General features: G+C 36.4%; 1 protein-coding gene across 7 annotated transcripts in view; it reads right to left on the bottom strand.

Annotated features, from left to right (window-relative positions):
• RPS6KC1 (ribosomal protein S6 kinase C1) overlaps positions 1-16,431 on the bottom strand; it is a 380,719-nt gene that overhangs the window by 203,775 nt on the left and 160,513 nt on the right. For all 7 annotated transcript variants that reach the window (XM_047840895.1, XM_047840893.1, XM_047840894.1 and 4 more), the window contains 2 exons: positions 9,786-9,868; positions 8,617-8,712 (listed from right to left, as the gene is read on the bottom strand). In XM_047840895.1, the coding sequence (XP_047696851.1) occupies positions 8,617-8,712; positions 9,786-9,868 (179 nt within the window). The remainder of the gene's footprint in view (positions 1-8,616; positions 8,713-9,785; positions 9,869-16,431) is intronic.

Here is a 16,431-nt window from a genome sequence, read left to right on the forward strand (position 1 = left end):
TACATTCCCAACAGCAATATATGAGAGTTCCAGTTTCTCTACATGCTCACCAACACTCAATACGGTCTATCTTTTGATTACAGACCTTTTAGTGGGTATTAGAGGCATCTTATTATAATTTTAATTTCTATTCCTTGGTGAGTAATGATGGTGACCATCGTTGGATGGCCTTCTAAGCCTTTCACGTAGCTTCCTTGGTGAATAATTTGCCCATTTTTATATTTACTGAGTTATAAGAGTTCTTTCTTTTTTTTTTTAAAGATTTTATTTTAAGTGATTACTTAAAATAATCAACTTAAAATAATCAATTACTTAAACCCAATGTGGGGCTCAAACTTACAACCCCAAGATCAAGACTCTCATGTTCTACTGACCTAGCCAGCCAGGTACCACTATAAGAGTTCTTTATATAGTCTGAATACAAGTCCTCATCAGTTACATGATTTGAAGTATTTTTTCCATTCTGTGGCTTGTCTTCTCATTTTCTTACTGCTATCTTTTGAAGTATAAAAGTTTTTAATTTTAATGAAGCCCACATTATCAATTTTTTTTCTTTTATGGATGTTTTTGGTGTCATATCTAATAACTCTTTGCCTAACCCAAGAGCATCAAGATTTTCTCCTATGGTTTCTTCTACAATTTTTAGTTTTGCCTTCCATTTTTCGTCTATGAGCTATTTTGAGTTCATTTTTACATATGGTATAAAGTAAGGGTCTTAGTTCATTTTGGTTTTAGCGTGTGACTTGATTTTCCCAGCAACATTGGTTTAAAAGACTATTTTTTTTTCACCATCAAATTCTTTTTGCACCTTTATTGAAAATTAATAGACCATTAATGTAAGGGTTTATTTCTGGATTCTCAATTCCATTCCATTGATCTATATACTTATCTTTCCTCTAATAACACGGTAATTTTCCAGTTTGCTAAGGTGCAAGGTGAGATTTTCATTTGAGACCTTTCTTCTTTTCGGATATAGGAGTTTATAAGCCATAAATTTTCCTTAAGAACTGATTTAGCTGCATCTGATAAATTTTGATATTTTCTGTGTTTTGATTCCATTAAAAACATTTCCTAGCTTCTCTTGAGACTTCTTCTTTGACTCATAGGTTATTTAGAAGTGTGTTTAATTTCCAAATATTTGTGGACTCACCAGATCTCTGAATGAGAATTAAATTGTTATGATCAGAGCATGTTGTATGACTTAAATCCTTTTAAATACTGAAGCTTGTTTTGTGGTATGGCATATGATCTATCTTGGAGAATGTTCCATATACATGTGCTAAGAACGCATTCTTCATTGTTCCATATGTCAGAGATGTTTGATAATGTTACTGAAGTCTTCTCAGTATCCTTGCTGATTTTCTAATTTACCAAGCATGGAGTATTGAAACCTCCTTTTATTATTACTGGATTGCCTATTTACCCTTCAATTCAGTCAGATTTTACTTCTTATGTATAGAAGCTGTTGGTGCATATGCAACTATTGTACTGACCCTTTTATCCCTATGAAAATTCTGTCTTAGTCTCTAGTAAGTCTCTTGTCTTCACAGCTAGTTTGTCTGGTATTTAATATAGCCACTTCAGCTCTCTTATGGTTACCATTTACATGGTTTATCTCTTCCCATCCTTTTTCTTTTAACCTATTTGTGTCTCTCATACACAGAAGATAATTGAATCTTTTTTTAATCCAGTTTAATAATCTCTGCCTTTTGTTTGTCATGTTTAAACATTCATATTTCATTGTACTTATTGGTGTGGTGGGTTTACATTTGCCATTTTGCCACTTGTTTTCTACATCTACTGTCTTTTTTTGTTACTCTTTTACAGCTTTCTTTTGTATCAATACTTTTTATTGTACTATTTCAGTTCCTCTATTAATTTTCTTTTACTATATATATTTTTTAGTGGTTGCTGTAAGGATTACAATATGCATCTTAATTTATCACAATCTACTTCAGATTAATACCAACTTAACGAAGGTGAAATGTAGAAACTTTGCTCCATTATAGCTCCATTCCTTCCGCCCTTTGTCTATTATTGTCATATATGTAACATATTACTTCTGGATGTTATAAACTCAACAGCACAGTGTTATAATTATTGTTTCATATAATCTTACGTCTTTCAAAAGAAGTTGAGAAGAAAAATGAGGAAAAAATAGTCTTCTTCAGTGACTCATGTTTTACCATTCCAGTTCTCTTCATTTCCTCCTAGAAATTCAAGTTACTATGTGGTGTGATTTCCTTTCAGCCTGAAGGATTTCCTGCATTATTTCTAGTAAGGCAAGTCTAGCAATGAATTCCCTCAGTCTTTATTTGGGAATTTCTTTATTTCATCTTCATTTTTGAAGGATGATTTTGCTGGATAGAGAATTCTTGGTTGATGGTTACTTCCTTTCAGCACTTTGCGTATGTCACTTCACTGTCTTCTGCCTCTCATTGGTATTATTATTATTTTTTTTAATGTTTATTTATTTTTTAGAGAGAGAGAGAAACAGAGCACAATCAGGGGAGGAACAGAGAGAGAGAGGGAGACACAGAATTCGAAGCAGGCTCCAGGCTCGGAGCTGACAGCACAGAGCCCAACGCAGAGCTCGAACACATGAACCGTGAGATCAAGACCTGAGCCAAAGTCGGACACTTAACTGACTGAGCTACCCAGGCACCCCTTATTATTATTATTATTATTATTATTATTGAGGTATAACTGACATACAATGTTATATTAGTTTCAAGCATATGACACACTGCTTCAGCAATCTGACTTTACTCAATGCTTATCACAGTAGTGTAGTCACCATTTGTCACCATACAATATTATTTACTATATTCCCTATACAGTATTTTTCATTTCCGTGACTTGTTTACTTTATAACTCAAAGTGTAAACTGTCTTCCATCATTTTTAATGGGAAGTCAGACATTAATGTTTCCTTGTATACAATGAGCGCTTTCTCTTTTGCTGCTTTCAAGAGTGTCCTCTTTGTTTTTGTCTTTCAACAATTTGACCAGGTATATCTTCCTAATTAAAGTCCATTGAGCTTCTTGGATGCATATCAATGTTTTTTTTTTACCAAATTTGGGATGTTTTTAGCCATTGCATTTCCAAATACTTTTGCTTCCCCTTTCTCTCTTTCCTCTCACTCTGGGACTCCCTGGTATATTTGATATTGTCTTACAGGTTTGTGTAGCCCTGTTCTTTTTCTATAAATTTTGGGGCATCTTTTTTTCCAGATTTGATTATTTCTATCATTCTATCTTCAAGTTAATTGATTCTTCCTTCATCTATCTCAAATTTGCTATACATACGCTCTAATGAATTCCATCCCCTCCCCCCAGTGATTCTTCATTTCAATTATTGTACTTTTCAACTTGAGAATTTTGGTTCTTTTTTTATATATACTTTATATCTCCTCATCAAGAATTTCTATTTGTTGATTCATTGTTGTCATACTTTTCTTCAATTCTTTAAACATGGCTTCCTTCAGTTTCTGAACATACTTATAATAACCACTTTGAAATCTGTTAAATCCAACCTGGGGACATTTAAAGTCAATTTCTATTGACCACTTTTTTCCCTGCACATGAGTCACACTTTTTTGTTTCTGTGTATATCATATAATATTTGTTGAAAATGGGATATTTTGGATGATATATTTTAGCAATTCTAGAGACTGACTTTGTTCCCAAGAAGACTGTTATCATAGCAGTTGGTTGGTTTGTTCTTTGTTAACTTGTTTCAGCTAGATCTGTATAGCTGCTTCTCCCACCACATTGTTACAAGCAGCTGTTGCTATCTCTGCCATTCTTTTGTTTTTATTTTTGAGCTTCACTTCCTGGGGATCATCCTGTGTCTGCATAGCTTAAGTGTTCAACCTGTGATTGAAAAGAGGTTATATTCAAATACCTGAGCCCCTAAAGCTTGTCATCTGCTGATGTGTTAGGAGAACACAGTAAAAATTTAGGACACTTACAAATCTCCCTTGGTTTTTACTTTCAACTGGGACCTTTCCTTGTTCCTGTACACACGCATGCAACCTCACAGTTGGCCCTCATGGCCTGCTTCAATCTGGAAGAAACTTCACACCTGACAAGCAGGGAAAAGAGAGTAGCCCAGGCAAAAATGCCACAGACTCCCACTCTTTCCCAAAGTTTGGTTGTTTTTCAAGCATAAATACTTTTCAGATTGTCCTGTCCTTTTGATCAATTTCCAGAGCACTGAAATGGCTGTTTTTGCCAATTCTGTCTAATGTTATAACTTCCTTTCTCAAGAGAGAATTTGCCAACTTCCTCATATGGCTATAGCCATTCAAATTTGAGAATATTCCTATAGTAAATCTTTTTTTTTCCCACAGAATTTAACCAACTGCAACTGTAAATCTTTAAATGACTTCTTTACGTTAATGTTTCTATGCATTTAGGACATCCCACTATTCAAATTCAACCAAAATTTCTGTTTCTTCTCTTTTTATTTTTATTTCTATTTTTTCTTTCATTCATGATTAATTCAGTTATTTGTATGAAAAATACCAATTGATTTCCTATTATGTGCCAGTCCACTATTTTTTTAGGCCTTTTCACCTGTATCACCAGCAGCGGCCTCACTCTTAACATTAGTAGCCCTATAATTCAACACATGCTTCAGCAAATACAAATTACTATATATTATGAAACACTGCCCTATCAGTACTAATGATAAACATTTATGTGACACTTATTGTACACCAGGCATTATTTTAAGTGCTTAACATAGGTCAATTAATTTAATTCACAACTCTATGAATAACTACTATTCGATTCTCTCCATAGATGAGAGAACACAGATTCAGAGAAATTAAGTAACTTATTTAAGATCATACAAGTAGTAAGTAGCAAAGACAAGATTTGAATTTAGGCACTGCAGCTCTAGAATGCATGCTCTTAAACATAACATTACACTGCCTCATGAGTATGTAATCTGTAAATGCCAAGAATCTATTCACTTTAATATTACCAAACACACAGGGGCATGAAGCATATACTTCAAAAGACTGTATTCAATCTTTTCATCTGAGATTACTGTATCTAGCATTCAAAATCACTATTCATTAAAGCTAACTGTTCAAAAATTTTAATATTAGATGTTGCTAAATCGTGTTAAGTGAAAAGCTGTTATTATAAAACAAACACTGTAAGAATATCCCAAATGTATCAAATCCATTTTCAAAATCTGACAATCCATGTCTAACTGATTGAAATGTGGAAGGCATCACACAATTTAATATAAATTTAAAATATCAAACAGTGGTAAGAATTAAACCTAACTATAGCATATTTTTATATATTTCAGTACACATAATAACATGTAAAAGTTCTTTCTTCTTGGGGCATTTGGGTGGCTCAGTTGGTTAAGCGTTCAACTCTTGATTTCGGCTCAGGTCGTGATCTCACGGTTTATGAGTTTGAGCCCCACATCAGACTGTACTGACAGTGTGGAGCCTGCTTGGGATTCTTTCTCTCTCTGACCCTCCCCCACTCATGCACACACATGCACTCTTGCTCTCTTTCTCAAAAATTAATAAACTTTTTTTAAAAAGTTCTTTCTTGTTACAATTGGCTTTTCCACTCCCATTCTTTCCAAAACATGACCTCATTATGAAATTCCAATAAAGGTTCCAATTTTGCCTATTACTAAAGTCAATTTAATTAGTTCATGAACTTTGCTATAAATTTGCAAATACAAATTTAGAGGCAAAAATATAATTATTTTACCCATAACTATCTTGTTTATCCTGCCATTTTATTTACTTACTTCTTAAAGTTTATTTACTTATTTTGAGAGAGAGGGAGAGTGACAGAGAGAGTGAGAGAGTGAGAGAGAGAGAGAGAGAGAGAGAGAGAGAGAGAGAGAGTGAAAGCAGGGGAGGGGCAGAGAGGGAGAGAGAGAGAATCCTAAGCAGGCTCTACACAGTCATGCAGAGCCCAATGCGGGGCTGAAACTCTTGAACTACAAGATCATGACCTGAGCCAAAATCAAGAGTCACCGCTTAACCAACTGAGCCAACTAAGCTACCCAGGTGCCCCTATCCTGCCATTTTAAATACTATACCAGCCTCAAGAGAGACCACATAAAGATTCTACTGCTCAAGCAAATGTGTCAGCCAGTGGCAAAACCAAAAAGAGTCACCGCCAGCCTCCTTCCTCCTAAAGAATGTTCAGGCAGTAGAGTTAAGCAATGAAGACACAAAAATTTGTTTTGAAGGACTTTTTCTCATGTAACATTTTTCAAGTGACAAAAGAGCTGTGTCATAATTAACTAAATATACACCGTGAAGTACAAACATACATGCTCTGAGGGTTTGTAAAATGTAAGCATCTCCTTTTTAATTGCATTTAAAATGTAACTATGTCTACTCTAGCACCATTCATGTGACTGAGATGACTGAACAACAGGTACAGGGGATTATGAAATCTAGGAAGAAAGCAAGGAGCTAGAAGTCCAAAGAGGGGAAAATCTCCCCAAAGCAGAATAATTATTTCCATATAAATCATTTTGTGATTTTTTAAAAAAGTGACCCCTATGACCTGTGAGGTAGTGGAAGAGGAAAAGTCAAAATGACAAATTGCTAATCATGTCAAGAGACCCCTTTTCCCTTTCCTGATGATGTTTCCTCAACATGAATGGTAGTTTCCTTAGGCCAATGACAGAATGCTGATTTACTATATAATATAGACATATCTGTATTGGGGGATTTACGATTTAACATACTTTAGGCCAAGATTCCTTTATAACCTACCTTCCCATAAAGACAGAAGCAGCAGGCCATTATAAATTAACGCAGGGAATTCTATTCTCAGTATTGTATAACAACGACTTTAAGGTGAGAAACAAAAAATAGCATTTGCTAGCCTTTCTCAAATTATTTACAAAAAAAATATTTGGAATTTATCATGTTGTGCCACAACAAATAAGATGAAATCACATGAGTAGCTGTCCTTTTTTCCCCATTAGAATGAAATGTGTTCTGTGTCTTTGCATTACCTCTTAATCCTTTTGCAAAGTGCTCAATGGTATTCACATCTCATTATTTCCAACCTGGTTATGTTTCTTTCTGTGTTATACTCCCTGGAAAAATCTAATCTTCCTGAAGCACAACTCTGATCCTTTTATCTTCTGCCCCGAAACTCCAAATATCCATTATTATTTTATTTATTTATTTATTTACTTACTTACTTACTTACTTACTTATTTATTTTTGCTGAATTGAATAGAATCACTCTTCCCTGGTTATCATGATAAAAGAACCTCATAAGAGAACTCCAACTTACCTTTCCACATTCATCTAGTACTATGACTCATTCCTACATTTATCCCTCCACTCCAGATAAACCAAGCTTTTGATTTCCTAATTTGGGTCTTTTGGACCAATCTTTTCCTTGTTGAAGCTGTTCGATCCACCTAACTACTTCCCCAACATCCCACCTTGTCATGCCAAAATTTGAGGGCTCCACAAAAATATCATTCACTACATAAAAACTTTCCTAATACTATCACCGTATCAGTTATAACCCCTCCTTAACTTGACAAGTATTTTTTAAGCCTCTGACAGCTTTTATCAAACCCATCAGTGATACAGTTACTTGTCAGTCTTATCTCTACAGCTTATAGCACTATGTCTTGCCCATATTTGTGCATGTATTTGTTGAATGGAACCCAAATCACTCATTACTTTTCAAGAAAATACTAGGTCATTCTCTTCTTAATATATTCTCTCCTCCCCTTTTTCTTTTTTTTTTTAAGTTTCATTTTCTCTGATTAGAAAAATAATAATTCAGGTTTCATGAAACAAAAATGTTAGTTCTTGAACTTTTTCAAGTAACTTTCCCCCTTATGTTTCTCATAGAACTATAAGGATCCTAGGCCTGACAATTCTTGCTGATTTGCTGTGTGCCTATCTTACCCAATGCTGACAACCCTCAGCAGACTCACCAAAACTCACTATTCAAAACTAGAGGAACATTTTCAATGTGGGGAATCAATTTAAGAAGCTCACTAGAGTTCCAAGCCTACCTCTGAGATACTGAACTTTAATTATCAATAGTCTCTTTCTTTAAAGCCACCGAAAATGCATTAACTGACATCAATGCCCAACTTCCATCAATGAAGCTAGGAGTAATCGAACTCCGCAAGACTTTCTAGCACCACTTTTCTGCAAAGCAACCTGAACTGCCTATTCCTAAGTTTCTAAATATGAATTAGAGATTAAAAATAGCCATTTAAAAAAAGAAAGAAAATAACCATTCATATGGTTACAAAATGGAATAGCAAAAACAGAGCAGCTCCAGACAAGCTAAAAATGATACTTAAATCTCACACCTATATAAATATATGGAATTAATTAAACATTAGCCTAGATTTTTGAGAAAAAAACACTGAAATACCAGTAAGTTTTAACTGTTCTCTCTGACCTAATACTTAAATAAAAGCAGAGGCCTAACCATGCACAGTATTAGTTCTGAATCTGTAATTAGTAATGAGTCTTTCTTGCCCAAAACTAATTTCTTTAAGGTTTTGGAGCTATGTAGTCAGCTAATTTGCGTGGTTGATATGCTTGGTCAATATAGGTCAATTAAATTACCTGTTGTATGAGTGAGCGAGCCTCTTCAGAGACACATTCTGGCATGTTCAAAGTAGTGTGAGTATTTATTCCTGCTGGATGGCACTCAACCAGAGTCTGAAACAATCAATCAGGTACACTTCTTATCCCAAGTAACATCATTTCTGTCCTATCACAGGATTTATGGACAGCAAAGTACAGAAAGCTTAACAACCATCTTCACTGGGGGTGTAGTGATCAACACAGCGTCGCCTAAGCAGTTTAGGACAAGGGCCACGAGATACAGAATATCTAACAGAAATGAAGGCAGTCATCAAAATCACATCATGAGCTTAGGCTTCTAGCCCTTTTCCCTTAGTTATACAGTGAACAGCTCATAATAGAAAAGCTAACATTACACAAGCAAACTAAAAAGGGAGTTGGTATCTCTGATTTTTTAATGGTCTTAAAAACCTTCTAAGTTTAGAACTGTTTAATAATAACGATTTCTACATTTATGGCACTTTATGATTTAATTGTATGTGTAGGTGATTTGTAACAATCCGCAACAATCTTAAGAGTTCAGTATTACCTGCATATTTACGGTAGAGGACTGACTACTTAGAAAAGTACTACTGCTCATTTCCTCTGTTTTCTTCCCAGGAGGCAATGTGCACAACACTCTATTAAAGTCTATTAACCTCAAACATCTTACTTAAAAGTTATTGATCAGAGGGAGTATAAATTCTGTCCTTAAGCCAGAACAGATAGGAAAAATTTAGTGTTGAGAATAAAGCTAATGTTACCTTTTATATCTACATTAATTTTCTAAAATGAGAATTCCCTCCTGGTTTCCAGCAAGATGTTTAAAACATCTAGAGAATTCTAATACATCCTTACATGAATGTTACAGACTTAACGCCGTTGAAACTGCATCATAGAAAATGGAGAGAAAGAACGTTTAGTCATCTTTCTGCACACTCACACTATGATTTAATGGAATCTGATCGTTTAGTCAATGTAATACAATCCACTTTTTAAAAAAATCTGGAATCTTGATAAACTTTCATTTTTCTGCCTTTTCTTTTTTATATTGAAGGTTTCCCTATTTCATCCCTGATCTAACAACTGAAGGCAAAGGCTAAATGTTCTCAATTTGAAATCCAGGTAGCATCTGGATAAATTTATTAAATGTCCAGGTCACTGCTCACCTTGCCAGTAAGAAGTTCAAAGAGAACAGCACCCAAACTCCACCAATCACAGGCTTCCGTTTCTTCTGTGATTGCTCCAACCTCTAAACACACCAAAAAAGGTTGATATTAAAATTCCAAAGGTCAATTCAACTTTCAAAATTAACATGTATTAGCAAGGTGACCTTTTTAATGCTGAGAGAGCATATACTAAATACTACTGGGCTTTCAAAATTCCTGAAAGTTACTTATCCCCTTTGGTCACCTACTGTGGTTGCATTTTTTTTTTTTTTTTGATGCAGTCATATATTAAACTGAGACATTTGTTCTTTAGTTGATAGAGGGACACCTTCAAGAAGCTACACTTAAAAGTTATATGAATCTACGAGATCAGCATTTTGCTTAATTTTTCAAATTCAAGAAAGTAGAGCCAACTCTACCTCAGGGGTCATTTTTTGTTTTAGAAATAAAGGCTCTAGGTTCAGAAGGAACTTCAAAAATTATTTAAACCAGTAATTATCCTTTTAATTATAGATTAGAAACCAGAGAGGTGAAATGCCTTGTCCAATGTCATACAGTAAATCAGTAGCAGAACTAAAACCTGATTTATAGTACCATCCCTTTCCTACGTAATCAATTGTTTTCAACTGAAGAAGGAGCATGTGAAATGCAAATTTACCCATGTTGATATTTAGAAGTACACACAGACAGGTTAAAGCATTAAGCCCTAAAACTACCGGTTAAGGTAAGGGTGTGTTCAGGATACCCACAAATATCAACACAGTTTTCTCTGTGTTGTCCCTGAAGTTCCTGAAATGTAACAGTTTTCAGGTATCACCTTGCAGCAAGGCTCCTCACTTCACCAGTTCTTGTAGGGCCTGTAGCCCTCGTAGCCCTTAGGTCATGTTTGATGCCTTCCTGTCCTTTCCTAAAGACATTCAATTAGTCACCAAGCCTGTCAATGTTTGCCCTTTCACTTCCATTTGGCCAACAAAACATGTTTATTATTCATGTGCAGGGTAACCCACAAATCATAAAAATACTGTTCAAAAGTTTTTAAGTAGTTAGGTTGGAACTTGGAAGTAACTGAAGTGATGCTCACGTGCCCAGCCTTTTAACCAACACTTAGTAAATCTACTGGGGGGAAGAAGCACAAACTCACAAAACAGCTTTAGCTTTAAGTCTTGGAGCAAAGGTCAAGTGGACCAGAAAAAGAAAACAGGGGCGCCTGGGTGGCTCAGTTGACTGGGTATCCGACTTTGGCTCAGGTCATGATCTCATGGTTCATGAGTTCGAGCCCGGCGTCGGGCTCTGTGCTGATAGCTCAGAGCCTGGAACCTGCTTCGGATTCTGTGTCTCCGGCTCTTTCTGCCCCTCCCCCACTCACACTTTGTCTTTCTCTCTCTCAAAAATAAACATTAAAAATTGAAAGAAAAAGAAAACAGAGCCATTCCTATGAAAATACTGAAATTCTTCCTATTCACCATCTTCGTTCATATCCTGGCACCTACCCTCTTCTTCTGGAACTCAAGTGGTCTGTGGAGAACTACATCCCTTCACACTAGCTCCTGCCCAGGCCTTCCTCTCATGACATGCTCCGTGCCAAATCGCAACCTCCGTCCTCGAACTAGCTGCTCTCAGCCAGGTGGTACAAAGCAAACATAGATATTTAACTACTTGAAATATTGTGTGAATGACCAAAAGTCTCCTAGTCCTCCTGATGCCACGTGCATCTAGGAAATAGCAGCTTGCTTGAAAAACTAAGAACTATTTATCTAACAATAGAGACTTAATTATATATGCATTGTATATATATTTGCATAATGTGTGTATGTGTATGTAAACACATACACACATCAATATGATGGAATACTATTACATGAGCATTTTAAATGATATATTCATGCAAAGTTTAAGCCTATAGGTAAATGGGTATATTAAATTTTAAAAAACAAGCTAGAAAACAAGAGAACTCTAATTTTAGAAGTATATGTTTGAAAAAAAGACTAGTAGGAAATACGACAAAATATTTTAGTGATTTGCCTCTGAGGTGGGGAGATGTTTATTTTCATGCTTATACTTATGAACCTACCCGAACAGCTAGCTAAGTGGTGCATTTGAAAGAGATGACATGAAACCATTTGCCTGTGCTGGTGCAAGAAGATGAAGCTATGCAGGCCAGTCCTCCCTAAGAGTCCGCCTACGTCCTTTCCCCACAGCAGAAATGTATTATATACCAGAGAGAGCAATGGACTAGATATCAGGAGTCCTGGGTTAAGGGCCCTGAGGAATTCACTTGATCTCATCCAGAACAGAGGGTTGGAAGAAGGTTAGATCTGAGGGCCTCTCAGCTAAATTTAGCTCTAAACTCTATGATTTTGATACTCAAGGATTTTCTAAAATAGTGATTCTCTTAAAGGACAACTCCTTGGGAGATCTCATTCAAAGTATTTATGCTGCCTTTCCCGGATTCAAATTCACTGCCCCCACTCATTTCCCAACCTCCCTGTAGAGAGCCTCTGTCACCTTCAGAAGCATGCTCTAGAAACTTTAGGAAGGGTGTAAGTTATTAGAAACTTAAGAAAACTAAAAAAACAAAAACAAAAACAAACAAACAAGCAAAAAACCCATAGTCTAGTCATCAAATATAACTTTTTGCACATTTCCTTCCAGTCTAAAGCAAGCAATGGACTACATCATTTCCCTGTCCAAAATTCTGAAATGGCTTCTCCCTGACCATTAAGTAACGTTTAGATGCCTTGCTTACTCAGGCATGTATATATCCCGGCCTCCGTAATGAGTCTCAACCTATCATATTCATTCAACCAACATACATAAGCAGTATGAACTAGGCACTATGCTGGGTGCTATTCTTCCACATAACTCCATCAGCTGGCTACATTGCTAAATCATGCGAAACGAAAATCAAGGTTAGCATAGTTAATGGTTTCATTATTTTAGTATCTTTTTGCTCAAGAATTTATTATTCTATGTTCTTCAATCGTATAGTAGGAAGTATACATTTCTTAGTTTTATAAAGGCGATATCTGTTCACAGCTCAAGACCCAAAATGACTGATCAGCCATCAAGTCTCACATTCCATGTATGAATGTTGCCTTGCTCACAGTAGGCACATATTGCAATAATGACAGTTACAACAATAAAACAGCAGCTAACATTTATTCACTGCTTACTATGTGTAAGGACTGTTCAACATTTTATGCAAATGATTTTAAATTTCCAAACTTACAGAGAACTTAAGTAAGTTCTTATGATGACCTTGGAGGAGCAAGAATATTGCATTTGTGTGTCCAGGGAAGAGGAACATCTGACCCAATCAGCTCAGAGAAAATTGTGAAAATTAATGAGGTAGTTTTACAGGGTCTAACAACACACCCTAAGGAGCTCTAGACTAGCGCCACACTCCAAGCCTCTGCTCATGAAGGTTTCCTACTAGAATTGAGCAGAGGGCTGCTGAAGTAAGTCTATGTAATATAATCAATGGCTAACATAATTTATAAAGGCACCTTGTATTCAGTGAAAAGTCCAAAGTGCCATCGCCAGTGTAGCCTACCCCGTTGAAAGCTACCAGGTTATGTCTGTTTCCCGTATCACTGCCGGGAATGTGCACTGGGTGAAATGTACCACTATTGGGGGAAAAGGGGCAATGGGTGGTCCCTGAAGCTACCAGATAAGCATAGTACATCTTCCTGAGCATCAAAGGACTTCATATATGGGGAGGGGGGTGGGGGGTGGAGGAGGGAGGAGGATATTGTTTTACTATTAAGGGCAACACAGATCTATTCAGGGACCACAATGTAAAATTTGCATGGATTTACAAGCTAAAAAGACTTCAGAGAAACTTCAGGATCATATTTCACTCGTTCCGTGGGGTACCCATTCCATACCACCTCTACAGTCAGAGGTACTCGGGTAGAAAAGTTTGAGAGGTACGTCATGAGACAGACAACGTGTATCCCTTTACTGGTTTCCACGAACTTGCTCAACTAAGGACTCTATAAGAACTAGGTTCGTTAGTTTTATGCTGCTTTGAAATCCCTCTCAATTTTCTGCCAGAGAAAGATAAATAAACAGGTAAATAATGACCAACACACTGCTTCAAATGTGGATTATCACAGTGTTTGGTGGGCCCCAATCTAAGTGAGGCAACACAGGCAGTACAGTACCAAGAGACCCACCCCGGTCCTAAAGCCAATTACTTCCCACTCTTCCCTTGGCTTGCTCTTCCGTCCAGGAGGCACCTGCCAACTTTAGTCTACTTCTTGTGTTCCCCATTTCTTTCTCCATCTGTCCTTGATCTTCCCCTCTTCTTTCTTCCACTGACAGCTGGCTTCTTTTCCTCTCTCCTTACTTCCTCTTTCTTCCCTCCCCTTGGTTGTCAATTGTTTAAGCTTTCTGACTTCAGGTCTAGAGAGACTGCTGACATCCAATCTAAGAAAAACTGCTTCTGAAAGGATGAAGGTGCCTAGGCTGAATGCCATCTTTATTCTGTTGGGCCAGTAAAGAAGATAACAACTTTGAAAAGGCATTTTTTTTTTCATGGAAATCTGGAAATAAAGACACCAAACAGGTTTTAAATCCACCCCCTTAACAATGCAGCTTGAAGCTCTTCAAAATGACTTTATATTAAGCAGGGATTCATTAATTAATGTGAAACTGACATCATGACCAACTGACCTTGGTTTTCACAGATGACTCTAAAATACAACAAAGAGCTCTGTATTTAGGTAAGATACAAAGAAGAACTTCTTAACGGCTAGGGAATTTATATTATTACAATAACTAGAGTAAGTACTTGTGGAATTTCTTCTTTAGGATTTTCAAACAGAATTCTCTTTTTCTTTTAATAATCAGGACGCAGGATTTTGGATGCCTCTTTAATATTCTTTAAGGACCAATCATTCTTATATTAAAAAGTAATGATATACTCTGAAATTATACTGCCAAAAAGAAGCCTGAGATTGTGTGGCTGTCAAAACCATTGTTCTAAAACTGCTGTCCTTGCAAAATCTACACAAAAACTTTCAGTATAAACCAAGAGCACTGATTTATATACAAAGCTACATGATGACTACCACAAACACTAGGTGAACAGTCAGGTGTATATATCTAACAAATAAATTTGTGAGGCTATTTTTAAGTATAAACACAGTGAAGCTTAGAAATCCCTTTAAACTCCTATGTTGAATGTTTTAAATCTCTGGGGCAAAAAAAAAACCACAAAAGCATTTTAAAGGATAAATTTACCATTTTTGTGTCAATTTCCAAATATTTTTCCTATTAAAAACCAAAGGGTCGGGGCACCTGGGTGGCTCAGTCGGTTGGGCGTCCGACTTCAGCTCAGGACATGATCTCGTGGTCCGTGAGTTCGAGCCCCGCGTCGGGCTCTGTGCTGACAGCTCAGAGCCTGGAGCCTGTTTCCGATTCTGTGTCTCCCTCTCTCTGACCCTCCCCTGTTCATGCTCTGTCTCTCTCTGTCTCAAAAATAAATAAACGTTAAAAAAAAAAATTAAAAAAAACAAAAAACAAAAAACAATGGGTCAAGTTTCTGCACATGCCCTTCCCCTGCTAGGATACTCTGTATTTGCAATTTCCAGGGTGGTAAAATAGTATCTTTATTCTCCACAAGTGCAATACTTACCATAGGCATGAAGCAAAGTGATGGAGGGGAGAACTAAACTATTCCCTAAAAAAATAAACAAATTCTCAGATTATTCCCACAGAAACTCAAAAAGAGATGGTGTTATCGAAGAATCCCAGATTTTTGTCTTTGAATCAAAGAAATGTATTGTCATTCCACCATTTGACCCTGGCTGAGTATGTCACACTGAGCTTACTCTGAAAATGAGGACAGCCGGGACCTCTAACATTTTTTCTACCTGTAATTTTATGATCCTGAAAAGTGTTTTCAAAAGCACTCATGAGCCTTTCTCAAAACTTCTCCCTCCATTAACCTAAATGCCCAAAGAATGGGATTATGCTAAAATGACTAGCACTTCTCACACTTCCTTCTTTCTATCCACCGTCACCGCTCTCCTTCCCTAAGAGATCTGGTGGCAAACGAACTGAATCAGTGTCACTCAATGTAACCATTCTCATCTTTTAATGTAATGGAGACACAGAATTGGCTCCAGATTAGATTTCAATCCATCTAAAAATTTTTAAGGACATCAAATATGTGAGAACGGTTTTGTAAAATTCTAGAATTCTCATTTTAGCACTATCGATTCTCACATTCTGACACAACATAGAATCTCATTGACTCATACTAATGATTCGAACTATATTTCACAAGTGAATAAACATGTTTAAATAAAACAATAAAGGTATCACAACATAAAATGTGCTTTGCCTACCTTTGTCTTACTCATGTTTAACACGTCATAGAACACTCTTCAACAAGCCAAGACATTTTTCAGTAAAACAGTGCTGCCTTGGTAACCCTTATTGTCAAAGGGCTTGCTAAAACATACAGTAAGAGAGTTTTACAGCCCTTATGATATTTCCCGAGTCTCCCTCTTATAGTCAAAAATAATAATGTTAATCTGACCCCAAAATAAACCTTGCTCCTGAAAAATACAGGAGCAAAACAACCAGGGCGCTTGGACTTAAGAAATCATAAAATATCTATACCTACGCGAGAAGT

Source organism: Prionailurus viverrinus, chromosome F1, assembly GCF_022837055.1.
Source record: "Prionailurus viverrinus isolate Anna chromosome F1, UM_Priviv_1.0, whole genome shotgun sequence".
Lineage (NCBI taxonomy): Eukaryota > Metazoa > Chordata > Mammalia > Carnivora > Felidae > Prionailurus > Prionailurus viverrinus.